The sequence below is a fragment of the Centroberyx gerrardi genome, chromosome 8 (genome assembly GCF_048128805.1).
Source record: "Centroberyx gerrardi isolate f3 chromosome 8, fCenGer3.hap1.cur.20231027, whole genome shotgun sequence".
NCBI classification, from domain to species: Eukaryota; Metazoa; Chordata; class Actinopteri; order Beryciformes; family Berycidae; genus Centroberyx; species Centroberyx gerrardi.
This window is the reverse complement of record NC_136004.1, coordinates 15,629,312-15,656,503: the sequence shown is the minus strand read 5'-3', so window position 1 is coordinate 15,656,503 and position 27,192 is coordinate 15,629,312. Positions and strand designations below refer to the sequence as shown.

Here is a 27,192-nt window from a genome sequence, read left to right as displayed (position 1 = left end):
GTGTTGATTGATACTAATCCTGTTACGCTATAATTAAATGTCAATATTTCAAATTTTGAAAGACCATAACTTTTACACCACTCGTCTGATTTTAATGAACCCTGGAGGGATGCGGCATCTTGTTGCTGATTGGCCCAGTGGGTGCCTGCATCATTTGTGGGGGACGGCATGCTCACTGTGTGTTCACTGTGTTTCCACTTGTTAACAGGATAACAGACCCTGCGCCATTGACATACCAGCATAGCAAAAACGAATTTGGAACACTCACTTGCACAAATACACACTTAGTGACGCTGATATGGCCTACAGAGGCCTACAGAGAGCACACTGTGCAACCAAACAACACATGAGGAGGGCATTTACATGCTATTTGTCCTCATCATTCTCTATTACTTATCCTGTTGGTTAACAGCACAAACAGGGTGTGAAATGCAGCTTTCTCATTTTTCTCATTTTCTCTTTTCACCTTGGAATAAAAATACGGAACAAACTGTGTTCCATGTTGATTTATTAAGGAACACAACATTTTTTCTTAATTACGACACAGTTCTGTATCATAAGGGATGATTGGCAACTCTGATTTCACCTCCAGTCTCTACTATTTGTACTGTAGCTTTATGTTGTTTCCCCCCCCCTTATTTTGTTCTTTAGCATTGGCTTACTGCATATCAACCCATTATTTCCCCCCTCCATTTCTTTTACTGGATAAACATTGCTAGATTTTTTAAACTATAATTAAAGACAAAATTGCCAAACTAAATGTTCTAGGTTTGAGAGCTGTGTGAAAATGTTGGTTAAAAAAGGTATTAGACAGCTTAATTGTTAATATATAACTACATGGTGGTCACAAAAAGATTTAATTAATGACTCGGGATAATATTATTTTGATTTCCTCCACTTCTATATCTATACTCTTTCATTTCACAAGTGGAGTTGACTAATAACTGCAAATGTTGTGAGTGAAAACAGACAATTATATCAGTGGCATAATTGTGTCTAAAACATTGGGGGGGGGGCAACTGAAGGTTCCCCCAGAAAATGTTACTAATTTTAAATGCATTTCCTGCAATTCTACAGACTTTGGCATCACTGTTGAGCTTTCTTGCATACAGTAAAAGATACTAAATCACCTTCACCAAAAAATGAAAATGCTAAGTGACAAACTATTGGCCTAAGTTTTGAACACAATTAAAACAGTTTTTTAATACCATCATTTTCTCTATTGTAGGAGCCATGAATGGATTTATTGTGATGGTTTATATTTTGGTTATTTTGGTTGTTTATATGTTATTGCACAATCACGGTGATTGATATAATCAGGTCACATGGATGTGGGCGGTGATATTTGTATACTTAATTTAAGCACCTGTTCACCTGCATGGCAGCTGGTAGAAAGAGAGAGGGTGAGTGGGTCGCCGTATTTTTTGTTGACTGCTGTTTTTTGTCGCTGATCGATGTGATTATTTTGAGTATATTTTTCTGCACGTTATACTAAGTTGATCCTTTTTTCATTAATAAAAGTTATAAAACGTATATTTTTGATCTCAGCAAATCTTTTTTGGTAGCACATCAGACAATCAGCAAACAAGGCCCTATCTCAGCCTCTCAGCGACTCTTTACTTTGTTTCCAGTAAGCCTAGTCGCTACATCTATTAGTTATATATTTTTTCTTTTACAGTGTAATGTGTCTACTTGGAAAAAAGGGTAACTACATAAATCTTAACAATGGAGTAAAGATCAACACAACCAACTATCCTACATGAAATGTGCATGACTGCACACATATTACATTCTCTTGTTTAAAGACCACTAGCATTGTATTGTGGATCTGTAATGCTCCATTAACTTACATTTTCTACCAAGTCACATGAGAGCAAGCTAATGTAAAAGCACATTACAATATAATCCAGAAGATAATTAATGAGAACTTGAGACTGATACAATTCAAATTATTCAACAGAATTTATTATTCCCACCCCACCCCACAGGTACCATAACATTGTGTGTGTGTGTGTGTGTGTGTGTGTGTCTGTGTGTGTCATATAGGCCTAAATGTTGTCTAACAGCCTTGCAGCATAAACATGCCGCCAAGCCTCCATCCGGTCCAGCTGCACCAGGATGAAAGCGGCGAACAACTCAAAGAAATTAGAGAAATTGTGTGGCTGAGTTCAGAAAATAAATAAAAAATAATAAATAATAAATGTATATGAATAGAGTTAAGCTGTCCAAGTAGTCAATTTTGTCCAACAATGTCTGATTGGTGATTTAGTATCTTTTACTGTATTCAAGAAAGCTCAACAGTGATGCCAAAGTCTGTAGAATTGCAGGAAATGCATTTAAAATTAGTACATTTTTCTGGGGGAGGGCCCCCAGCCCCCTGACCTTCAGTTGGTCCCCCCCAATGTTTTAGACACAATTACCACTGAATAACGTTACCTACCGTTAAGGTTTGCAGGACAGCAGAAGATGTGGATGTCTGCAAATCGATGGCGAAGAGTGTGGCTCAATATATGAGATCCAATATGGCATTATCAGTGTGTGGGAGTCAATGTGGCATGTAGCCCATAGGTGAGAGGCCATCTCTTAGTCAAAGACGTCCTCTAGAGGCCATCTCACGAAGCGACATCTCACTAAGCGTTACCTGACTGACTGACTGACTGACTGACTGACTGACTGACTGACTGACTGACTGACTGACTGACTGACTGCCTGACTGCCTGACTGCCTGACTGCCTGACTGCCTGACCTGAATCTGCCTTGTGATGCCCTCGCCTGCGCCGTGGGAAAAATTGTCCCTTGGTCAAGCTATTTGAGCGTCACTGGTCTTGGCTTATATCTCCCAATGCTCTTTTCAGGCTAGCTCCAATCCAGGGAGATGGGGATTATGATTCTTGATAGTTGTGGTAAGTGAGACCGCAGGATTCTGGATGAGTCTGGGTGGATGAATGTGACATTATTCCATGTTTTTTGTTTGTCAAACAGAATTTATGGTTCACTGGGGACTCCAGCTTCGCAGCATGACGCCAGACAGAAATCTCACAGGAGATGCAGCGTCATCTGTGTTGACTTATTCAGATCAAATCATCCCCAATTCTGAAGTGTGTAATTGTGTGTGTGTGTGTGTGTGTGTGTTGTATCCAGGCTACTATACCTCTATTCAGGCAGATAATGTGGAGAGGAGAACAAATCATAGTTTATGTTTTTATTTACAATTGATGTGTGATGCATCTTAATAACAGGCAAAGGTTTGGGAGCCAATCAGGCATGTTCATGATCAGCGGTCTTTTCTTGCTGCTTCTCATCTACCTCATGTTCAGCTTGTCTCTGTGCTTGTTGTCCTGGTGCCTCCTTTGTTTTTCCCTAACATTTGCTGATCAGTCCTCAGTCTCATAATCATATGTCAGGAAAATGTTCGAGGCCTGGGTCAGTGGGCCCAAAAGCCTCAATGCTGGTGGTTGCTAAAAATGTAGGGAAAAATGAAGGTTTTTGGTGAGTTTTAAACCAGCTCTTGATTTTCCCAAGCATCCTTTTTTTTTGTCTTTTTTGTGGCTCTTCATCTGAAGACTCATCAGATGATCAGGAGACATATTTTGTGTCCCATATCCGTTTGGCAGCTGCAAAGAGTTCCAGCTGCTGCAAACTATTTTTTTAATTTCTCCTCCTCATGTAACTCATGTTTAGGCTGTTGCTGCTCTTGTGGTCTTGCTGCCTCTTTTGATTGTCTCCACAAAAGCCCTCAGTCTCTCCTTTATTCTGTCCTGTTCCTTTTCTTTCTGCTTTTCTTCCTCCATATTTTGGTGGGGTTTAAAATTTCCTTCCTCCACACTCTGTTTCTTTCTTCTTCCATCCTTTCCTCGCCTCCTTGGTTCTGCTCCACCAGCCTTGTCTTTGCATTCAATTTCTCCTCCTCCATCCTTTTTGTGTCTTTTTCTCCTCCTCTCTTTTACTCACTTCCTCCACTATTTTTTACCCTTGTAGTTTCACCTTAGGTTTACACCAGCTCTTGATTTTTGTGAGCATCCTTTTCTTTGTTCTCGTCTTCATCTGAAGACTCATCAGATGATCAGGAGACATATTTTGTGTCCCATATCCGTTTGGCAGCTGCAAGGAGTTCCAGCTGCTGCAAACTATTTTTTTAATTTCTCCTCCTCATGTAACTCATGTTTAGGCTGTTGCTGCTCTTGTGGTCTTGCTGCCTCTTTTGATTGTCTCCACAAAAGCCCTCAGTCTCTCCTTTATTCTGTCCTGTTCCTTTTCTTTCTGCTTTTCTTCCTCCATATTTTGGTGGGGTTTAAAATTTCCCTTTTCTTTGTTCTCGTCTTCATCTGAAGAATCATCAGATGAACAGCAGCCACATTTTGCGTCCCATATCCGGTTAACAGCTGCAAGGAGTTCCAGCTGCTCCAGCAGATTTTTTTCTGGTGCCTCCTCATGTAGCTCATGTTCAGGCTGTTGCTGCTCTTGTGGTCTTGCTGCCTCTTTTAATTCTCCCCACAGAAGCTGCTGATCAGCCCTCACTCTCTCCTTTATTCTCTCCTCTTGCTTCTTTTTGTCCTTTCTTTCTTCATCCAATTTTTGGTTGGGAAGTTCTCTTCCTCCACACTTTTTCTCTCCTCTTTGATACGCTTGTCCTCTTCCACTCTTTTTATTTGTCTATAGTTCTCTTGCTCTTGTAGTTTCTCCTGCTCCCTCGTTTGCTCCTCTTGTATCTTTTTCTTATCTCTTAGTCTCTCTTCCAGTCTTTGTGCTTTCATCCTTTTCTTGTCTCTGTCTGTTTCTCTCCTCTTTCGTTCTTCTTTCTCTGTTGCTCTTCTTCCATTTTTTTCTCCTCTCTTGCTCCAGTATTCTTTGCTCATGTAGCTTCATAACCTCCATCTTCCGTTTCTCTTCTGACTTTCTCTCCTCTGCCCTTTCCTCCTCTTTCATTGTCTCTTTCGTTGTTTTCTTCTGTCTTTGTCTCTCCTCCTCGCAGCGTGCAAGGCCATTTACTTTTCCATTCTCTGCTACTTTCCGCAACTTCTCTCTGTTCTTCTACTCATTTCTCCTCTAGTATTTTGTCATAGCGCTGTTCTTTCTCAATTTTCACACCTGGTTTTGCTCCTCTAGATGCTTGGTCTCAACTTGCTTATGGTTTCCTCCTGCTTCCTCTTATTTTTAAGTTTAGCTTCTTTCTCTTTTTTTTCTCCTTGTTTTCTGTTTTCTTTGTCAACATTTATCCTGCGCTCCTTTGCTAATCTATCCATCTCAGCTCTTTGCTGATGATACTGCATCATGTCCTCATCCCTGTGCTCAGCTTTCCTGCCATTTGTCTGTCTCTCTTTCCCAGTAATTATCCTGTCATCTTTCTCCTTACTTGTCTTTATTTTATTTGCCCTCATGTCTTTATGAAAGTTGACTTTTTCGATTTTTTTCATTATTTGTCGACGTTTTTCATCCTCTTTTTCCTTTTATTCCTCTCAAGTATGCAGCTTTTCATTGTCAGTCTCACCGGATGATTCTGCTAGAATCTTAAGCCTCCTCTGCTCTGTCTGTGTCTTTCTCCTTTGCTCCTTTTTTTTTTTTTTAGCAACCTTTACTTGTTTACTCTTTGCCTTTTCCTCTTTCATGTCCCCACATGAGTTGGTTTTCTCAGCTTGAGTCATCATTTGCTGACTCGTCCAGCCTCTCCCTCTCTGTTCATCTGTCTCTCTGGCACCGTCTTGCTCAAATGTTGTTTCTCCTCCTTCAGAGCCTCTGTGTTCTTACATTTCTCAGTATTGAAGGCCTGTTTCCCCATCCTCGATCCTCCTCTCGTCTCTGCTGCTGCCTGAGCACGGCCATCATCCTCTCCCTCGGCTCTGGCTTGGCACGCAGCAGTTCATAAATCTCTTGTTTGGTAACGTTCTCACTGATGTCGAACTCTTGGAAAATCTCTCCGAAACGATCCTCACAGTTAACCTGATGGCCATAGTCTGTGGCTCTGTCTCAGGTTTTTTTTTTTACATATAGTCTGCTCCATCTTTATATTCTCTCCAAATAGTCCTTCTTTCATGTCTTCCCTCCAGAGCTGCTGCCTGACCTCTATAGGCTTTTGTCCATACTCTTCTTTTCTTGTCATCTTTCTCTCCAGCAGCCTCTTGTTCAGGTGTTCTGTCTCCATCTTCACATTTGCATCCCTTCCTCGGTCCTCTCTCGTTTCTGTCCATTGCTGCCTGAGCACGGCCATCATCCTCTCCATCATCCTCTCCCTCAGCTCTGGTTTGGCACGCAGAAGTTCATGAATCTCTTGTTTGGTATCGTTCTCCTTGATGCCAAACTCTTGGCGTAGATCTTTGAAGCACTGCTTATGGGTCTCCTAATGGCAAATGCCTGATCACCTTTTGTTTTCAGTCTAGACTGAGGAACAGCCAGAGGAGCTCTGCCTAAGGATCTCAGACTGCATTCTGGCTCATGTGGGGTTAAAACGTCTGAAATGTAGCTAGGCGCCAGACCTAGTCGTGCTTTAAAAGTGATCAGTAAACTGTCAAAATCAATTCTGAAAGTGACAGTTTAAAGGAGCAAGGATTGGAGTACTGTGGCCTCTACATTTGGCTCCAGTTAAAACCCTGGTGGCTGCGTTCTGTATGAGCTGGAGGCGTGAGAGGGACTTTCAACTGAGGCGGGAATAGAGGGAGTTGCAGTAATCTAGACGAGAGAAGATAAAGACATGGGGTGACCTTCTCCAGGTCGGTAGAAGATAAGAATGGTTTAATTTTGGATATATTTCTCAGCTGAAAGAAACAGGACTGCATTAGCCTCTTGACCTGCTCGTCAAAGCTGAGGTTGCTGTCAAGAAACACCGCCAAATTTCTGTCCACTAGCGTCATATTTCAAGATAGGCTAATGGCCAATGAAATAAAAATACTCACAACATAATGGATAATAGAAAATTCTAACTTGTAACATGTATTTTATTCAATGATACATGTAGTATTTAATGTAGTATTTCAAGAACATAATCTTACAGTGCTTGCTGTGGTAACAGTGACACTCTCAGAAATGTGAACTAAAGGTTCCTATTATGTATTTATTTATGTATTCATGAATTCATAGTTATGTGCTTAGGGGAATTACAATATACAGTGTTTAGGTGGTCCCTGCATAAGGTAAATACAGTGTGCACTTGTACACCAGGCAGTGTGGTAGAAGTCAAACAAGCATCAACCAAACTGGAGGCTGGTGCGCTATACATTCTCATACCAGGAAGTCGCTTGGTGATTTTTGAACTGTAGTGACTAAGTGCTCCAGCAAATAAAACACAGTCTGCTTTGATTCACTGCTTCAACATATTGTGTGTTCTTGACACGTCTGTTTCTCCCCTGGTGGTAAGGCATCTATGTTTATTGGCCTTAAGTGCATATAATTCACAGCACTAATAAGTAGGCAGAGAACCACTGAGACAGGGAGCTGGACATGCACATGGCCCATAGTGTAAAACTAAACATGGGATAGGGGATTCCTTCACTGGGATTCCCTTTCCGGCTTTATAAAACAGAAGCACAGGAGAAACTTAGACCACCCCAGGTTCGATTTGAGAAAAATAATTAAAAGTTAAAAGTTTTTGAAAAATAATGGATGGCCTCAAAATTCTCTCTCTCTCTCTCTCTCTCTCTCTCTCTCTCTCTCGCCTTCAAGGTTATGACTCATTGCAACTTGTGCAACTCTGCATGTGTGTGCATACACTCTACCTTGTATTTGATTTTCTGTCTCTCTCTCTCTCGCTCTGTTCTAGGATCAACACTTAACATCCTGAGGAAAACCCTGTGATGGATATTTGTCTTGATATAGCAGCAATTTTAAAATGATTTCATCAGGATTTTTTGACTTGACAAGACCATGAGGAAAAACTGAGGTCTCTGTGATGTCTAGTTTTGACCAAAGGCATGTCTTACCCCAAAACGGGCCAATTTTGAGTCCTTGAATTTCATCCAACAGGACCTTGAAAGTCCTTGAAAAGTCCTTGAATTTGCTGTCCAAATGAGTGTGGGAACCCCTGGTATGAGAATTATGGCTTGGTTAAAACCAAATCGTTTCTACATCTTTACCAGAGCTCTTTGAGGTTGGACAGGCCAAGACAGTAACGATCATTTCAATAAAACAACCTCCATTTGTTGTGTTTCCAGTTTTCAACTCCATGAGGTGGTGCAAGAATACTGTTTGCCTGCGGATACGCAGAAAAAAAATAAAACAAAACAAAAAAAAACACAAGAAAACCAGAACCAGACAGTAATAAGAAAAGTGACAACGGCGAAAATGAAAACAAATTGGGTTACATGTTTGGCTTTTGCAGTTGTAGCTCAAGTTTTCTTTTTGATTCTTTTGAGTCTGGGAAACTGCGGTATGACTGGAAGCCAGAGTCGAGTCCTGACCGCGCCACAGTGGAGACTATACCGAGTCTGATCCACCCACTCATCTCTGCTTCACAGACAGTTACACCTCACAGTGGATCGCCACTAAATTATAGTTTGTCTTGGTGGTTGATATTTACAACATTCATGCGAGTGAACCATATCAGGCTGTTCAGACCTCGCTGCAGTCTTACCGATATATTTCACCGTTGTATTCTAGCCATACAGTCCATACAGTTCCCTGAAATTGAATGCAGTATTTTTCCCCTCTTTTCCCCGCTGTGCCATACTGTGCCCACTATTTATGGGAACCTTCAGATTATCAGCGACTGCCTGGCCGCTGTCGCCTCTCACTTCCTGCTCTTTATCTGACCTGACGCCTCTGCGCGCCGGTCGAGGGAGCTGACGGGGCGAGCTCGGTTCTCAATGCCCACACTTCCCCTACTGAGGACCCTTGACCACCCTTGTACACGCAGATACAGAGGTTCTCTCTCTATCTCTCTCTCTCTCTCTGCCATGCTTGCGCCTACACAGTGCCCACCCACTCGCTTCCTTGTTTTATCGGACAGAATAATTATTTTGGGGACTTGACCTTCGCTGATTTTAGGATTGAAATGACATTTTGGTCCGCTATATTTTTATGATGTGTTACATTATAGTATGAGGGCGGTGCCAGGTCCAGCATGAAGTTAGTGAAAATGCTCCATTATAAAAAAAACTTGATGTAGAAGTTAAACCTTTGTGTTTGAATGGCAATAAAAGGCAAAGATAACCTAGATTATTGTAATAGGGGGGATATTGTCCTCTGACCCATGGGAATAAAAGGTGACTTTAGGACAGCAGCAGAGAGTTGGGCAGACTGATAAGGAAAGCTTTGTTTCCCTCCATGCCCACAATGTGTTGTGGTATCGTTTTCAGTGGGGCTGCGTTCTTTTGGCTTTGTCTTCCACACCTACGTTTCCCTCCTCTCCATGGGTTTGACCTTATGGTCTGGCTAGCTGTCTGGAGACGCACACAAACAAACGGTCAGACCACACACACACACACACACACACACACACACACACACACACACACACACCGGACCATGTTGTAATGTGGCCTTACATACTGAACACAATACTAATATGGTATAATATTCTGCTAATTCTCTAATCCAGGTGTGTTGTTCTCACTTGTCTGCTGGCACAGGTGTAGAGGATGCACAGTATCATTTTACATACATTTCATCCTGAAAATCGATTTCTCAGGTCGTGACCTCTGCCCCAGATGACTCGCAGAGACTTATGTCTTACGTCTGTTTGTTTTACCTTAAGCGTAGGTATGTGGTGAGTGAGGCCTCCTACTCTTTCCGTGTACACATCAGAGCTCTTCTCCTCTCCTTTCTTTCTTGTTATCTGCACTGATCGTGGAATATTCAAAATGTAATTGTCAAAGCAAATTTACATATTAGGCCACCATGTGGTGTAAAATTCATATTGTTAATTTAGATGCACCAAACTTCTTATGTACAACTGAACAACTGCCATGAAAGATTATCTTGTCTTTTTTGTGTGTGTGTGTCAGTAACACTGTGGAAACATGTGGCAGTGGGTCCTGCCCACTGCAGTCTGACTTCCCACACCTTGGCAGGAGCTGGCACTTTGTGCAGACTGACCTTTAGCTTTATCGCTGCGTCTCGGGAGGGAAGCAGAAGAATGAGAAAAGAAAGAGAGAACCAAGAAAGCTTTTTAGTTTTTTCTTCTTTCTATCCACAGGGAACTTCAATCAATTAGATGAAAAGAACATTTTATCCATTTCTTTAACTGATATGTACAAACAGAAATGGCATGTTGCATGGCTACATTTCAAGATTTACTTACTTATTTTACTTCCTCTTTGCTAACTCTCTGCTAACATAGGGGAAACCTTGTGATTATCTGGAATTCACACGTTTACTACAGCAGGTCTCCTCAGTAACAATGAACGCAAAGGCACTGAAACGCACAACTGTATGGCATAGGCAGGGCCAGAAATTAACACCCACCGAGCAACAAATGCCAGTAAAATTTGTCTTTGGCGGATAAATCAGTACCTGCCACACTGACTGGTACCGCTTTGAACCAATAACATTTGAATGTCTTCACATGAGTCTTCAAATGTTTGGTCTTTGCCTGTTTCTATACACAAAATAGCATTGAAAATGGGAGTGGTTATATATTTCTATGACAAATGCATAGTTTTATTATTTTGGCCAGTAAAAACTATTTGTGGTAAGTAATTTTCTTTTAGTTCACAGATGAGCCAAAAAGTACATTTGGGACACTGGACATTGATGAATATCAGGAATCATTTCATGTTTACTTTAATGTGTCTTGTTTCACTGATGGCAGCTTCCCAGAGAATGATTCTCGAGAAATGTGTATTCTTGAGAAACTTTAACTTCATTGTGTCATTAATTTGTGTAGTCTGAGATTGCAACTGAGTCTGACAGAGTATGAGACATACCATTAAATTCAATAATATTACAATTCCAGTGTTAACACAATAAATCAGGGCTATGTTCCCATTGATTTAGATCTCTATGTCTGTTTTGCATATTGAGTATTTGTAGGCCCAGCCTACACCAGACATTATTTATTTATTTAATTTTTAAATAATTTTTTTCTGGCATTTTAGCCTTTATTTGATAGTTCATGGTGGAGAGAAAGAGAGAAAAGATTGGGAGACAGAGAGGGAAATGACATGTGACAAAAGTTCAGGGTCCAGTTCAGACCACTGAGCCACCAGGACGCCCCACCATGCATCACTTTTAACTATTGTCTTACTAGCACACTGCTGTTGTTTCCCCAGAGGGCAAACACACAGGCAGAACAATGTAACACACAGATGACCCTCAGGTTCAGAAAGACATATGGTGTTTTACAGTGTACAGTCAGTGGGTAAACCTTTGATTTGGTCATAATAATGACTGGGACTTTGTCTTATTATACAGTAGATGTAGGTTACTAGGTTTAACAATACACTTTACGCTGTTCAGTTAGTGCGCTTAGCATGTCAGTGTCCCAAGCCCTCACATTATCCTTTCTTAGGTGGCTGATTTATGGCTAAAATACTTTCTACTGGAAGTACTGCTGAAATTCAGGCACATGTAGCAGAGGGGAGGAGAGGCGGTATGAAGCCTTCAAGGTTATGACTCATTGCAACTTGTGCAACTCTGCATGTGTGCACATACACTGTACCTTGTATTTGATTCTCTCTCTCTCTCTCTCTCTCTCTCTCTCTCTCTCTCTCTCTCTCTCTCTCTCTCTCTCTCCCCATAATTGGTCTACTGTACTGTAAAAGTCAGTGCATCCTTCAACCTAGGCATGATCACTCTTACAGATTATGATCCAGTCCAAATTCATGATTAATTTAAGACCAAGCTAAACATAACCCACTCTCATTAGGCCTTTACTTACTCTAGTCTCACTGATTCATACAAGCGGTGGACAGTTGTGGAAGAAACTGCTTCAAGTCATGCACCCTTGCACAAACACAGACTCACAGCTGTGTCAAGTTGTCTGAGACCTACGAAGCTCTGTGTCATACAGACTCGCTCTAAGTCCCGGAGAGGAGCCTGCACTGGATCACTGTGACATCCTGATGTTGCTCTAGATTTTTATGAGGCCTTGGGAGCCTCGTCTTCTTTAGATCCTGGGTGGTCTCCTCCGTGTCCCGATTCCATTAGGATGACTTTTGTTAAATCACTGATTTCCTTGTTGTGATCAGGCTGGCCTTATCACGTTTGGGACTCTTTCCTCATTGGCTGCTTGGCAGTACTCACACTGATGCCAGTACTTAACTGGGCAATCACACAGACCATGACTGAGAAGCTTTAGAAAACTTGTTATCTGTTGTTCTGTGTTAATTTGGTTGTTGAATGATATTGTATAGGGTCATTATCATTTAGCAATCACAGTCTACAGTACTATTTATAGCCAGGTCTTAAATAATGTGAAATTAATGAGACTTAACCATGTTAATGCTGTTTGTGGTTTCATTAAATAGAGAATTTTAGGCAGAAAAGTTGCAGAAAAAAATTCTGCAACTTTCTGCAGCAGAGAGAGAAAGAAGAAAGAAAGAGATAGTGAGAGGGAGACTACCAGAGAATAGGAATATTTGAGACATACAGCTAGGTTAAGGTAGCAAGGGATGGGAAGCGAATGTCCACTCATCGCAACGTGTTCAGGTTCACCGGCGGAGGGGAAAACAGCTGTGTGGCCTGCCAGGACAGCATCGGCCTCGGACAAAAATGACAAGTATTTCATGAGAGCTTTTGAAGATGGCGGCTTTATTATAGTGGGTCTGTGACCCCGACGCAGCCCAGTGAAGATTTAGCACCTCACCACCTTCTGGTTTCCCAGTGCGTTATGACCAGTCCCTCTCTGTCTTTCTGTGTGTGTGTGTGTGTGTGTGTGAGAGAGAGAAAGAGGGTCTGGGAGCTGTCTCCAAGGCAACAGGCAAACAAAGATTGTGCGGTTTTCTGAAAATATGTTTAGAATGACAACTTTGATGGGTATATACTCATTCCAGGTCAGGCTGCCGTTACTGATTCTCTGTGCCTCAGGGTTGTCTCTTGAATAATGGCATATCTAATTGTTGCTTCACACTATACATGCACCATTTCGTCCTATATACCCCATTTCAAATTTGAGGACTGGAGTGGAATTTCCGAAATTTAACAGACCAACAAAAATGTTACAAAATTGTCTCCATTTCTCTGTAGCCCGCTGTAATTCCTCTGCTCTGCCCCGTGGCTCCGTGCCACAATGAAAACCAAAACGCTGGATGTTTTATTAGATCTGAAGCCTTTCTGTGAGTGAAGGAGAGAGGAGACTGTCCGCTACACCGACAGTTTTACAGTGAGCACTGAATTCATCCTGTCTTTCCCCAGATAGAAAACACTTCATCATCTGAAAAGTCTCCCACTTCAAAGGAAACATGCTGTTTTAATGTTTTCACCCTACCGCTTCTAAAAAAAAATCACCATTAACCTTTTCCTTGCCCTTATTACTAGGCTAATGGAGATGATGGTGAGGTACAGAAGCTTACTTATTTCACTGTTTGCACTATTGTAAGTTGCTCTAGATGAGATCATCAACTTATTGCCTTACATCTATCCATCCTTTCATTTTCTAGCTGCTTATCCAGGTACACAAAAAAGTACACAAAGACTCATGATGAGTCTAGTCTTATTTGGTCTCAGTCTCTCTTTCCTCCTTCCTTCAGGTGCACTTGGGCTCTCTGGAGCTACAGCCGGCCCCGGACCCCCTGGAGCTGAACCGCGAGCTGATTGGCCAATCCCTACAGCACAGCACTGATCTGGAGTCAGAAAACCAACAGCTATTGGAGGAGAACCTCAGACTCAAACAGGAGCACCGGCGCATCCTCGGAGAGTAAGGACACGGAGAAAAGCAGCCTCATGTTTTGCGCTGGTGGATCAGAATGTGTGCGTGTTTGTGTGCGTGTAAAAAGGATTTGTGTGACGGAGAATAAGTGATCTAATTCAATAGGAAAGTAAGAAAGCCCTAAAGAATATTGTTATTTCCTTAAGATGTCGGGCGCTCGTGTTTGTTGATTGTGTTGTTTGCATGCCAGCTGTTTTTAAGCACAGTAATCACCCAGAATGACATCATCATTGGTCGCCCTCTTCAGAGCACTGCGGGTTCCACCCAGGGTTGCAAACTGACCTTGTGATTTCTGGGAACTAATTCCAATTGATTTCCTCGTATTTACTTCATTTTCAGTATGCCTGGTGCTTGACTTCTTTTCAATAGCATTTCATGTAATTGTTTATCTGCTGGTTTATTCCTTGGCTCTGGGCTAACGCATGGAGTGTTGCCACAGACGGCAGATGAGAGTGGCTTACGTCTGGGCAGGGTGGAGTCAGCAGCATCATCCTCAATTACTCACAGAGGACAGACAAATATCTTCAGCTGTTAAATTGTGTGTGTGTGTGTGTGTCTGCACATATATGCGAGTGTGTGTGCATTTGTATGTGCGTATGTCTGTCCATGTACCCGTGTGTCTGTGTGTTTCTCTCACCAGACTGGAGCAGCATGTTCAAGATAAGGAGATGATGGAGAGGGAACTGTACTCTCGTTTTGTCATGGTGTTGAACGAGAAGAAGGCCAAGATCAGAGGCCTGATGGATGCTGTCCGCCAGCTCCAGCAGATAAAAGGCCAGCAGAGAGATGAGGAGGGGAGAGAAAGGTCAGCAGACAGGTTTCACACAGCTTCCATTGCTTCAGTGGCCGCCTCTATGTCTTTCCAGCCTTACCAGTTTCAGGTCAAGCTTCAGGACCCAATGAAATATCTCAAATTTTGTTCATTTCCCCCCTTTTCTGGTGTTTTTTTTTTTTTACATAGTTTACCCATTTTTACCATCAATGTAAGTCTGTGTATATAGTACTCATTACAGGAACTCCTTATCCCGAGTCCAGTGAAATGCTGGCCCACAGTTGTTGCCCTGATGCGTAGACATACAGTACTAGATTGCCCTTGGCACTGGGGGATTTACGTTCAGTATTCACCAGACACAGTATTCATGGCTTCTTACTGTACCTCACTAACTCCAGATGATGCGCTAATTTGTCCCAGGTTAGGCTTATTTTTGAATATTATTCACAGCAGCTTCTGACTTTACAGCTTCTTCTTTTCCATTGATAACTGTTACTTCAAACTTTTAGTATCATTGTTTCAAACCCACATGGATTTTGGACACATAGAAGCAAGCGTTCATGCAAAAATGCAGCTCCAGTCCCCAAACACACTGCCATGGCATTTTCTCTTCATTTGCTGATGATTTTGATTACTGATTTATAAAGTTATATTATTTCTACAGGAATTTCGCAAAGCCTCCGTTCTGAGGCATTCTGTGTTTGAAATCCAGTTTTAAACTCAATCATGTCACCTTATAAAAAACATTTTTTTTTTCTCTAAGTACATGATGTTGGTCTACTTGTGGCTTAGAAGTGTTTCCCACAAGTTGTCAGTTTACTTTGGCGGCGTCAGGGGGGTGGAGTTACTGACGACTCATTTTGTGTTTGTTTCATTTAGCGAGCGCTGTAACTCATAGTTTTTCAGGCACTTAAGTCTCTCAGTCTAGTATAATGGCGCTGCAACATTAGTTAACTGTTTATACTTCTATCTGATTATTGAGGCTACGTTTCTAACTGTTTCTCCATTCAGTTTCTGTCGGCACACAGACACAGCGAGACTCAAAGCAGCACAGATGTGCTGTGTCATAGGTGCAGGGAATCATGGTCATTGTAGTTCGCTAACACACTTTCAGTGGTTGACAGTATTAAAACTTGATTGTTTGAAAACTACATTAGTGAGAATCGCCAGCTTCAGGCATCATGCACTTGAAATTAGTCCAAAAGAAAAATTTACTTGGCGGGCTGTAAATTTAACTGGGTGGGCTGCTCAATTATTAACATGTATGGGAAACAATGCTCAATGTGACACCAGCTATAACTAATTTACTGTATAGCAATCGGATTCTTGACAGAATATTGGTGGGATAAATTCATTTGAATCTCAGGTCATTTTCCTCTTTTTTTCAGGTCATTGTCCTCTTGTAGCTGTAAAGTGAAATTTTGTGTCTAAGCAGGCCGGGGCTGTCAGAACTGTGTATGTGTTGGCCACACCTCTGGCATTTGCAGAGCACAGACGGTGGCTAATTTCTGTTTTTACAAGCCTGTTTTATATCTCCCGTCATTGCAGGCCACATGCGTATGAATGGAAGATTTTACTCATGATCGTTGTTCGTGTGTCTGGCTGTGCCGCTGTCCCTTGGGCTCAATAATATAAAATATTGAAAGATGATTACCGAGAGGCTTTGCCAGCATTGTAAAGTGAGATATTGTCTAATGCGTATTCACCAGTTAGCTCGGCTTCTCCTCTCTTTGTTCCCACTGTTTTCCCACTTTCTCTTCCTCCCTCACTCTCCACCTTTCATTTCCTTCAGTGGCAATGACGCAACAGAGGGTGAAGATGGCAGTGACAACAGAAAGGAAGAGGCAGTTCAGAGCATCACCCCATCTCAGGATGCAACTATCCTCATCACAGGTGTGTGTGTGTGTGTGTGTTAAGAGTGCAGTTTTTATCAGAAGGAAACTATTCTGGCACACTGCAAATTCTCTCACTTACAAATCAAGTTGCATCAGGAGGAATATTTGCAAATGGGTTTTTCATAGTCTGAATTGATAAAGCTTATCCCTCTGTGTCTCATGGCCAAGTTCAGTCAAGTGTTTTTGTGTTTGTATGTAGATTCTACATCATGAATCATCTCCTTGCCCTCTCATTACTCAGAATGCAATAACAAACACGGGCCTTTCTCCAGGCATAAGGCCCAGCCAGACCAATGCACATCATAATACATGATGAGATTTGGCATTCAGCTGTGTGTGTGTGTGTGTGTTTGTGTGTGTGTGTGTGTGTGTGATCATGGTGTAAGCTATTGGTGGGGTTTGGTTAGGATTCTGTTCATGGGATGTTAATGACTGTAATTCAGCATTAATGAACTAAATTAAAATGTAAACACAAAGCCACCTAAATACACATACATCAGTCAAATGGGGTAAAGCAGATGGGGCCAAGTAAGGTAAATGCTGTACGCCTGAACATGTGTTAGGTTCCAGGAATTTGCTTAAAAATTGGATGGACTGCTGTTATGATTCCAGCCACCCATCCCATCTGTTAGGATCATGATTACTGCTGTCAAGAGGGAAGGTTTTGGACAGTCTTCCCCTCTTGTAGCAGGCTACTGTAACTTTGGCATAGTGCACCCTTATAGAAATTTACTCTTACACTGACACACTATAAACACATTTCATTCCCATATTCCACCATTGCCCTGTGTACAGCTTTAGCATATCAGGGTGTAGCAGGGTGTGTAAGTATTGAACATGGCACATGTTCGCCCATTCCCGTTACTCCTTGTGATGTCATAGGTCACGATGTGACTCAGTAACGATGCAGACTCTTAAGTGAAACTCTCTCAAGTCTTAGTTTTACTCAAGCTGATTTTACTGTCCAATAAACTTGACAGTTGAAAGTAATGGATTATGGAGGCAGGGGGTTCAGACCTAAACTTTAAAACACACGAACAGAGAATATACCCTGGGGTAGCTGGGTTCTGGGAAACACTTGTCAGTGAGTCATAAACCCACCCAACGAAGTCCGCTGTGATTGTTTCAACACGGCCGGCAGTGAGGTGGTCTTGCCCTTCCTGCATCATGGAGAGCAGGCGTGATGTCACGTTCGCTGAGTCATACCCCCCTGTACTACAGCACTGCAATCTGCTGGGGTAACCACACTGCCTGCTCTCTCAATGGCCCTGTTTGTTCAGAGCTCAAGCCCCCCCCCCCCTTCCCCAAGAGGATAATTCAGTTGCAAAACACATTGATGTTGTAGTAACATCAGCAGGTCCGAACAAAGGCTATCGGCATATGTCTCCACCATGACGTGTGTTGTCTGCTGTTATTTGTTCCTCATTTTCTGCTCTCTCTCTCTCTCTCTCTCTCTGTCTCTCTCTCTGTCTCATGCTCTCTCTCTCTCTCTCTCTCTCTCTCTCTCTCTCTCTCTCTCTCTCTCTCTCATACACAAACACTGCCGCCCTCCCTGCTCTTTCTCCCACCCTGGCTTCAGAGAAGATGGATGAGGGTTGTAGATTGTGCTCAGTATGGGTCTTGGCCTGAGTACTTTATTTGCTGTCCAGAAAGCCTCTTACACAGCTTACTGGTGTTTTCAGCGTGTTCGTGAAAATGTTTTATCTACACTCTTTAAGATGCTGATGATATGACCCTCTATATAACTGGGGCAAGAGAGCATGGGTTAGGTTAGACAGAAAGCAGTGGAGTGCCTTGGTGAATTTGGCCCCGTTCTCTTAATATTCTGGCCTTTTTGACATTATGGGTGCGTCCCCGATATTATTTGTGTGTGTTTGTGTGTGTGTGTGCGTGTATGTGTATGTGTGTGTGTATGAGAGACAGTTTTTGTGTGTGTTTCTGGTAGTGTTTACACTAATTCAGCCATCCAACAAATCCACAGTCTCTGGGCGTTTCTCTCTTGGCTATAAGCAGCGTGGTGGAAACAGGCCATATTCTCTTGCTGATGGCTGTTATATTATGTTAATGGATGCCTAATGCATTGTTACTCCCTCTTGTTTATATTGTCCAGTCTGAGTCAAATAACCCCAGCAACCAGTTCAATCGCAGCCACCTAAGTTCTAAGGACATGAAGCATTTAAGCCTTGAGAAAGTTTGTCTCCAGTTGTATTTGTCCATCTGTCACTACTTGTTCACAGTAATCTACATTGATGTTGACAATTACAGTAAACTATGCTTACTTGACGTGCACATTCTTGATGCGCTTTGATTTCTGACCTCACTGATATTCATTGTATTCTGTGTGGCAATCCGCGCCCATCTGGCACTTGCAAAGTATTTACAAATACAGTTTAACTCAGATCTGAAGCTGTGTGTGTCATTGCATATTGATGTTTGCATTTTTGCCTTTATTTGCATTTAGGAATACACCCAAATTTGACTATAATGGTTGTGGGCTAACACAAGTCTCTGTTGACATACTTGACCCCAGTTAACCCTTGTGCCTCTGGCTGTGTTTTCATATTGCTGGGTGCCTGATAAGAGAGAGTAATGACAAAGCAGAACTGGAGACAAAAGAAGAAGAGACTCTCTCACTCTTTGACCCTTTCCCTCCAGGTTTAGCATCCAATAGTGACAACACAGGAAGCACATCTGTCACAGAGGGGTGACTGAAGATATAAGAGAAAGATGACGGAGGAGAAGGTGTCGGCTGTAAAGAAAGGAGAGAGACAGTGTTGCTTTAGGAATGAGGGAGAGTCTGAGAGGGTGTCAGCGCCTAGACAGGAAAAGGAGTAAAGGAAAAAATCATGCAAAAGCCTTCTGTGTGACAGGCAGATGTAGTGAAATATCAGACTCAATATGCTGTTCATCCATTTTACATTCATCATCCACATAGTGCTTTTTGTTTCCTTATCAGTTCAGGTGGAGTCTCAGTGACTCATTTATCTAACACAAGCGTTCAATCTGTTGATCTTTGAATTGGAATAGGCTAGCAGCAGTGTTAAAGGGCAAACAGGTGTGTTTGTATGTCTGTCTGTCTGCACATAAATGTATATATTTGTATCCAAGTGTGACCGGGCTTGTGTGGAATGCCAGATCTCTTCTCCCGATAAAGGTCACAAGACATCAGGGTTGTCCAGGGTCAGAAAAGGTTATCTGAGGTAAAATGCCCTCAAACTGCCACAAATGTGCCACAAATGACACTGATGAAAAATGGGTTTAACCAAGAAATTGGGGTCAGTGTTTCATTTGGGGGGATGAAGAATTTGGGTTTTGGTAATGAAACCCCCAGTTATCCCAAAGATTTGGAACAAGACAAGACCTCAGTGTGCAGGCGGTGACAAATATTTGATGAACGTGCTGAACAACATGCAGTCCAGCAGCAAAAGGATTTATTGTGAGGCCATGCAACTAGCAGATAACACCCTTGATGTATGCATGAATGAATCTCAAGAGAAAACATCATCATAGCCCTGATGGGAACACTTTTTTACGTTGTAGTGTATTGTTTCTCTGAAGTATTGAAAAGGAATAGCATCATTAAAGCTGTGCTGACTCAAAGTAGGTGTAAGAAAGAAGCATTACAGCCAATATATCAGAGGTGGTTTCACAAATGTGTGTGTGTGTGTGTGTGTGTGTGTGTGTGTGTGTGTACATACTATGCAGGCCGGAATCTGGTGTGTGAAGGCATTTCTATGGACCACAGTGTTTTTGACAGTGAAGACATACAACCTAGACGGAAGCGTCGATTGCTTCACACCCTGAGCCCAGAATCCTCCGAACAGGAATAAAACCACAGGTTAGTCAAATAGTCACAGCATCACCATTATATTTGACATCATCGTTATTTATTTTAGCACTGTTTCCCCCAAGTTACTTTTATTTTCTGGGTCCATAATGACATTTTGGGGTTCCTCTCTTCACCTCTTGGTACATGACTTAGAACTTAACACAGGGGACACAGGAGGAGACTGGATGGGAAAATGCTAGAGGGAAACAGGTTCTATATTGCAGATTTTCCAGTAGCTTATAACTGAGATACTGTCAACATAATACACAGTCTCGCCAATGTTGTTTCAGTTTAGGAGTAATCTATTCCATGTGACCCTAAACCAAAGTTAAACATCGATGCAAGACAATCATTAGAAACCTAGGGCTCTATGGTCCTGTGAATCTTTTTTTTTTTTTTCTCAAACTCCATTCAATTGTTCTTTCTCCGTCATTTGTTTCAGACGTTCAGACTTCTGACTAACTTCACCGCAGCAATTGATGTGGGTTGCCCTACTGAATTTCCTAGCTTTTTATTTGTTTCCCCCTTTTTCTATTGATGAATGTTGCTTCATCATTTTGTCTTCATCACTGACCTCACAGCAAGCCCACAAGGATTTTTTTCTGACACACACAGGCGAACATGCATGCCACAAACTCAACTCCCATGTACTTTTGCATGATGATTTGTTTCTCTTCCTGTTCTCATGGTATTGATTAATTACTCACACAAACAGAAAAACAAATAATATATTATTTATCCAATGGCTTTCCTAAAACCTCACAATTCTTCGTTTTCAGCGGTGTCTCCTATACTGAATATCCAACTCAAGCATGTTGTGAAGTCGATCTGCATCAGCAGCTCCATGTTTTCTCATACTGAGCCACTACTACAGAATGCCCCCGGATTCCTGGACCCTTGCCTTTTAGGACTGTGGTTGGGCTCACTGTAACCTCACATCATGAGACTTCACATTGGTACACTACTGCTACACGAAGAAGAGACTGAGAAGTAACATTTCTCGTGCTGGCTGGGTAATCCGTTGTATTGTGTTTCATTGTGTTGTGTGCAATTTGCCTGCTGTCAGAAAATGATGAAATAAATATTTTGATACCTAAGTTCTGGTGTACATCCTCAGATTCAGAGGTAAAATGTTACATTTTAAATTGCACTTGTGTAATTTGTGTTGTATTGGCATAATAATATCAGTTTTCCACCCTCAGATTATGTTGCAACTAAGCGTAATATGGAAAGTTGGTTGATCTCCTCTCCCAAATTTGTTGCAGTGACACTTCTTTTGAATCGAAGAACCTCATAACTTCCTCCCACAGCGTACATCTGGGTGTTGGCCGGCAAATAAACAACACTGCAAATTACTGTAGAAGAGCTCAACAGTGCCGCTTGGTCCAGCTATGTGTTGACGGCAGTAGCTTGTGAGCTCCAGTAAAAACACACATCTCATCATCTCTCTCATTTGCACCCTGGCCCTTGCTGGCCACCTGATTTCATTTGTTGTTGACCTCTTATTTTTTTCTCATACAAATAACATGAGCTCCTCAGGCAGAGTACAGAGTGTTATACTGTACTGTATTTCCCAAAGTACAACCCCAGATTCAGGAGTAAAATATTAAATTTAAAATGTGATGTGTGTTACATTGGCACAACTGATATATTACCTCTCACTTTCTCCCCCTCTCTGTTCCCTAGCACTTTCGGTTTTCATCTGCCACTCCTCTCTTTCTCCCTCTCTTGTTTTTATGCTCTCCTTCTCTCTGTCCACCCCACCCTATCCCTCCATGAATAGATGACATCCAGGACTCATCATGAGCGTGACTAAAGCCCTATTAAGTGCTGTAGTGTAGTGATTAATAGGTTTTCTTGATTCCTGTCCAGCAAAGTGGCAAGTTACTTTCAGCCGGTCAACACTCACCCCAATACACAAAACAGAAACAATGACAACCAAGCAACAGTCTCCTGGAGGGGTCCTCACATTTTGATGCCATATTTTATCCTGGATTGTGAAAGCAATTATAAGAAGCCTGGTGCATGTTGCATACTGCCATCTGGTCCTTTTAGGGAATGACAATTACCTGCCGCAGCTCTCATGAGAGACTTGCTGCTTGTCTGTCTCTCATCTTGAACAAATAAAGAGACAACAAAGACCGATCAAATTACACCATCTTTTTCCCAAAACGCTCCAGACTGCACGGTCTAATCAGTGCTGTGGTGAAGACCTTCCTCAGATGTGTAAGTGGTCATGTGACAATGGGGACTTGACTCCCTCCAGCGCTTCCCAGGGAACTGATGGCGTTGGTGCTAATGACTTGGAGGACATGGTGGAGAATCTGGACCAGGAGTATGGAAGCAATTTCTCAAGAGTTTGACTTCGCCCTGAGCTAGAATTTGGCTGCCAAGCCTTTTGGCCTTGGCTCTGTGTGAGACCATAGAGAGAGTAACAACTACTGAGGGACAACAGGCTACACCCATAAGAGAGGGTGTCACCACCAAGGACCGAAGCTGCTTCGCTGCTGCTTATTCATCATGTCATGCTGATGTTTTTCTCCCTCTTTCTCATTATGTAAATAAATTGTATGCCATCTCTTTTCATTTCCACTTTCTAGGCTAGTATTTAGCACAATTTGACCTCCCCCTTTTCTCGTTTTCATCTGCCCTTTTCTCTATGGATGTTCTGTGGCCTGAACTACTTGAGGGGCGTTTTGTAGAGGGTTAATGGGTTATGTTGCCTCTCATTGTCTTCACCTCCTCACCTCTTCCCTTACCTCTGCTACCAGCTTTAGGTCCCGGGGTCATCACAATGTGTCTTCACACTGACAGTAATGAACCTGTGGAGACCTATTGGAATAAAGAAATGCTCTTCATTTGACCATTCTACCTTTGACCTCTGGACCCTCCTGCTGTGCCTTATGAATTTGATGATACCTACACATCTGCCAAAGACCACGGGTGGCTGCCAGGATAATCCCACAACACGCGCTGGCTAGTCTGGTAATCCTCACAGGAATGTCACACTTTGTCTCGCCTATAGATCCCATCATAAAGGCATGTGTGAAAAAGGAAGTTCAGGTCGATGTCTGACAGTTATTTACAGAAGAGTGCATCACCAAGTGGGAGGGATGGAGAGACAGATAAAGAGAAAGTTCGAGAGATTTATCAGCTAAAATGTACTAAATATTTTCCAGTCAGTGGCTTCATTCAGAGTTATATGACAATACGCTCATTCATGTTGTTCTCTTACCTTGAATGAATGCTGTTCTGGTCCCAAACTTGGCACTGAACTGCTGGGAAGACCTGCACCAAAAATATGTTGTTTTTTTTGTTTTTTTTATATATATTTGTAAATATTACCATTTTCAACCAGTTGGCACAATAAACATATTTTTTATTTTAAAATGTCAATGTCTGGAAATGCTTTAAAAATACCTTGAAGAGAAAATAAGATTTAAGTCAGTTTTCATAATTGAAATATTGGAACTAACAGTGGCGGGAAAGCACCATCTCACACGACAAGACATTTTAAAAGAAATTTTAAAAATTATTGATTTGACATATGAAATGTGTTTCAATCATGAAGGGGAGCTGATAGATCAATAACCTCTAACCCATTAACCTCAATAGTTTGGGAGAAGGCTGAGATGGAACTACAGGCTAACTGGCTGTGTGTTTGGTGGTCCAACGAACTTCAGTTTAGACAGACATGAGGGTGAGTAGATAATGACTGAATCTTCATTTTTGGGTGAACTATTCTCCCAAGGATTTATGTTAAAGTTCCTTACAGAATAGGTGTGTTTTTGAGGCTAGAATCACTTGTGAACACAATTGAAACACATTTGAAAGTATTTACTGGTGAATTTCAGGTGTGCTATCAAATGTTTGGAAGCAAAACTCTTGATTTCCTACCACATGGCATTCTAATTACTTCAGCAGATTTGTTTTCTGCAGAATAGGCTATACTTGATTCAGTAAAGCTAGACCTGTTCACTTTTGAGTATCGTGAAAACTGTAGCCTATTCATCCCAGGTCTGCTGCTGGGAATGAAACCGCCTTGAATGACACCCAAAGCAAGGGCAATCTAAGTCAAAGGGATACGGCAGCCTGTGCAGCTGAAAGCGATGATGGCTGTGCCAGCCTTAAATTAAACGTTCAGTCACTTGCTTATCATCGTCGTTCACTTACTGTGTGCACCTGTACGACTCTCGCCATCCAGGGGAGTGACAGCAGTCTTCCTGCTAGCGCTCTCTTCCCGCCACAGCGCTGCAGGCAGACAGAGCGCTCTTTGTTGGCGGCCGGTGCTGTTCTCACTGCTTACTGCGCTGTAATGTCTGAAACAGCCTTGGCAGTAAACAAGCAATGTTTGAAAACTGCAAATGACAAATGCTGAATTTCTACGTTGAAATACTCTAGCAATTTAGTCACCCTTCAGGCATCTGAGGGCTATTATTTATTCAGTGCTTTTAATGCTCTCAGATTGGTGTTGAATACTAGAAATAGTTCAGTACAAGAATCACAAAGCATTTAAAGTTGAGAGTTTAGATCCCACGCTGGAAATGGCGTGGGTGACATAGTAAAGCTTGAAGCTCATTTTGCACTACTGTATTACAGAGAGGGTGGCCTCTGAGTAAATGTGATAACTGATAATTGACTTGGGCCATTGTGTGTGCTCCCGCTTTTGAATAGGTCTTTACACTATGTATTACCTCATTTTTCTAAGCACTGCCTTTGGCTCTGAGTCAACCACATGTTGAGGTTATATAAAATGACATTGGATTATTAAAAGAAGAAAAGGGAACAATTTTTCTAAGTTAGCGTTTCTTTCAATTCGTTTTTTCCTAACTCTCAAGTTTAATGGGTTTTATTGGCCCAGCAGTGTCAGACTGCATTATCTGCTAGTCCTTTGGCTCACAGTGGGCAACACCGCTGTTCATGCTGGGGGCGGCACACGTGTGGAAGTAAAGCAGTGGGCAGGCAGTTAGAAACTGAAGGAATATATTTCAGAGCAATACAAAACCAGCAGTAAGCCTTCCTGCTGGACCCCTTTGAATTGAATGTGTGAGCATCTGCTCCTTGTGTGTCTACGTGTGTGAGATAGAGAGTGAGAGAGACACCGTAGGACTACAGTATGTGTTCGATAACAAACGGACACACACACACACACACACACACACGTACACGTACACACACTACTGGTATTGTTTCCCATATTATTTGCAGTATGTATCCTCCTGACATGTCAGAGCATTATACCTTCGGGTGTAGCATTAGTAGGAATGGTGAAAGGCCATATTAATCATACTCATGTAGGCCAACTAACTATTGCCAGATGTTGGTTGGCCATTGATAAGGTGAAAAGAGTATGCAGTATATGTGCAATACAGTGTGTGTCTAGTTAAATGTAAACAATATGCCTTTATCCCAGCCTATCCTTAGGGTTATCATGGCTTTACTGGCCGTCAGGTTCAAAATGATATATTTCCTTATATGTCCATCATTTATTGATCTTTCATGTTACAAGGCCGCAGATACTTACATTACAGTTTGTGTGTCAGGTCCAGATCTTCAACATACTTTACTGTGCTCAAAGGAGGAAACCTGGCCTCGTGAAACCAAAAGTATGTCAGATCTCCCCAAGACTCACACTCAAGTGTTGCCCAGATGCTGCTTTGCTCGATGGCTGAACCAAATAGATACCATTACTCTTTTTTTAGTGCTGACTTATCTTCTAAACATCAAGTCTTTCTTGCACTGGACTAATAGTTTTGCCAGTGGCAAAGAGTATTCACTTTGTCTCAACCCAGTCATTGAAGCAGCCTTTTGATCACTACAAGTAATGAGCGGTTTCTCCCTGAGATGCTGGTGTGAACTGAATGGCCTCATTATTTGAATTAAACCAAATGTTCTGCTGAGCTTAAGAGGATGGTAGTTGACCAGAAGTGTGTGATAATGACAACCTGCTGCAGAGTGTCTTGGAGGGAGACTTTCTCTTTGTCTCCCATATATCTAACCACAGTCACACACTCATGGACAGATACAACTTTTTCCAATTAGACAAAGCTTTCACGATATATATACTACCCATTTTATGTCCCTCTAAGTAGCTTGACACATTAGCGACAAAACGCTGCTCAGTCTTTGCTCAGTAGTGAAGAGAAGGTTGAAAACAAACTCACTTAAAGCCTACAACAGTGGTCGAAAAAGATTTGTTACCATTGCAAATGAAGTTTGTGTTTGCTTACGGTAGGCACATACTGTATAGTGTTTAATTGGTTTCAAATCTCAGCAGAATGACTAACCAGCACATAGAAAGGTACGGTAATGTAACCAGTAACCACTAAGCACTTTAAAATGCTGTGTATGCCACCCATGTATTTTAATGGGTGGCCAAAACTGATTTTTATTACAATTTTACCAAAACATCCTTTAAAATTGTAATTGGAACCAAAGAAACCAAAATGATTTTCTTCGGTTGAGTAGATTTTTTTTTCCCATGGCTTTGGGAATCGGCTACATTATGTCATTATCTTGACTTCCCCTTGGTCAGAGACCAAAGGAGCGACATGCTGTCCACAGTGCCTTCTCTCATGTAGACCTAATTGCTGCCTGGCTCAATAACTGACTGTCTTGCACACCCAAATTTCTTCTCATCTGTGGTTGAAATACAGTGAGAACCATGTCTCCACTGGGAATTTTACCATAGGGAACCAATGAATTTACGCATAGTCTGCACAAATTTCATAGACTACACATTTTTAAATACCTTGGTGCTCGGCTGTCAAATATGACACCCCCATATAATTTGAAAATATGTAATCCTGACTCCCAGGGGGAGATGCATAGGCTGATTACAGCAGAAGAGAGGGGGTTAGAGAATTAAATGGATCCCACAATTCTGCAATCTGTTTACAGT

The 27,192-nt window shown here is 41.9% G+C and overlaps 1 protein-coding gene across 7 annotated transcripts in view; it reads left to right on the top strand.

The window, feature by feature from the left end:
- LOC139912031 (DNA repair protein XRCC4-like) overlaps positions 1–21,381 on the top strand; it is a 30,592-nt gene extending 9,211 nt beyond the window's left edge. For 5 of the 7 annotated variants that reach the window (XM_071899715.2, XM_071899717.2, XM_071899713.2 and 2 more), the window contains 5 exons: positions 13,617–13,783; positions 14,436–14,612; positions 16,360–16,460; positions 20,168–20,300; positions 21,071–21,381. In XM_071899715.2, the coding sequence (XP_071755816.1) occupies positions 13,617–13,783; positions 14,436–14,612; positions 16,360–16,460; positions 20,168–20,292 (570 nt within the window). In that variant the 3' untranslated portion in view covers positions 20,293–20,300; positions 21,071–21,381. Of the gene's footprint in view, positions 1–13,616; positions 13,784–14,435; positions 14,613–16,359; positions 16,461–20,167; positions 20,301–20,733; positions 20,865–21,070 lie in introns of those variants that run through there. The other 2 variants (XM_078285260.1, XM_071899716.2) reach the window with 2 other exon arrangements.
- Positions 21,382–27,192: the final 5,811 nt, after the last annotated feature.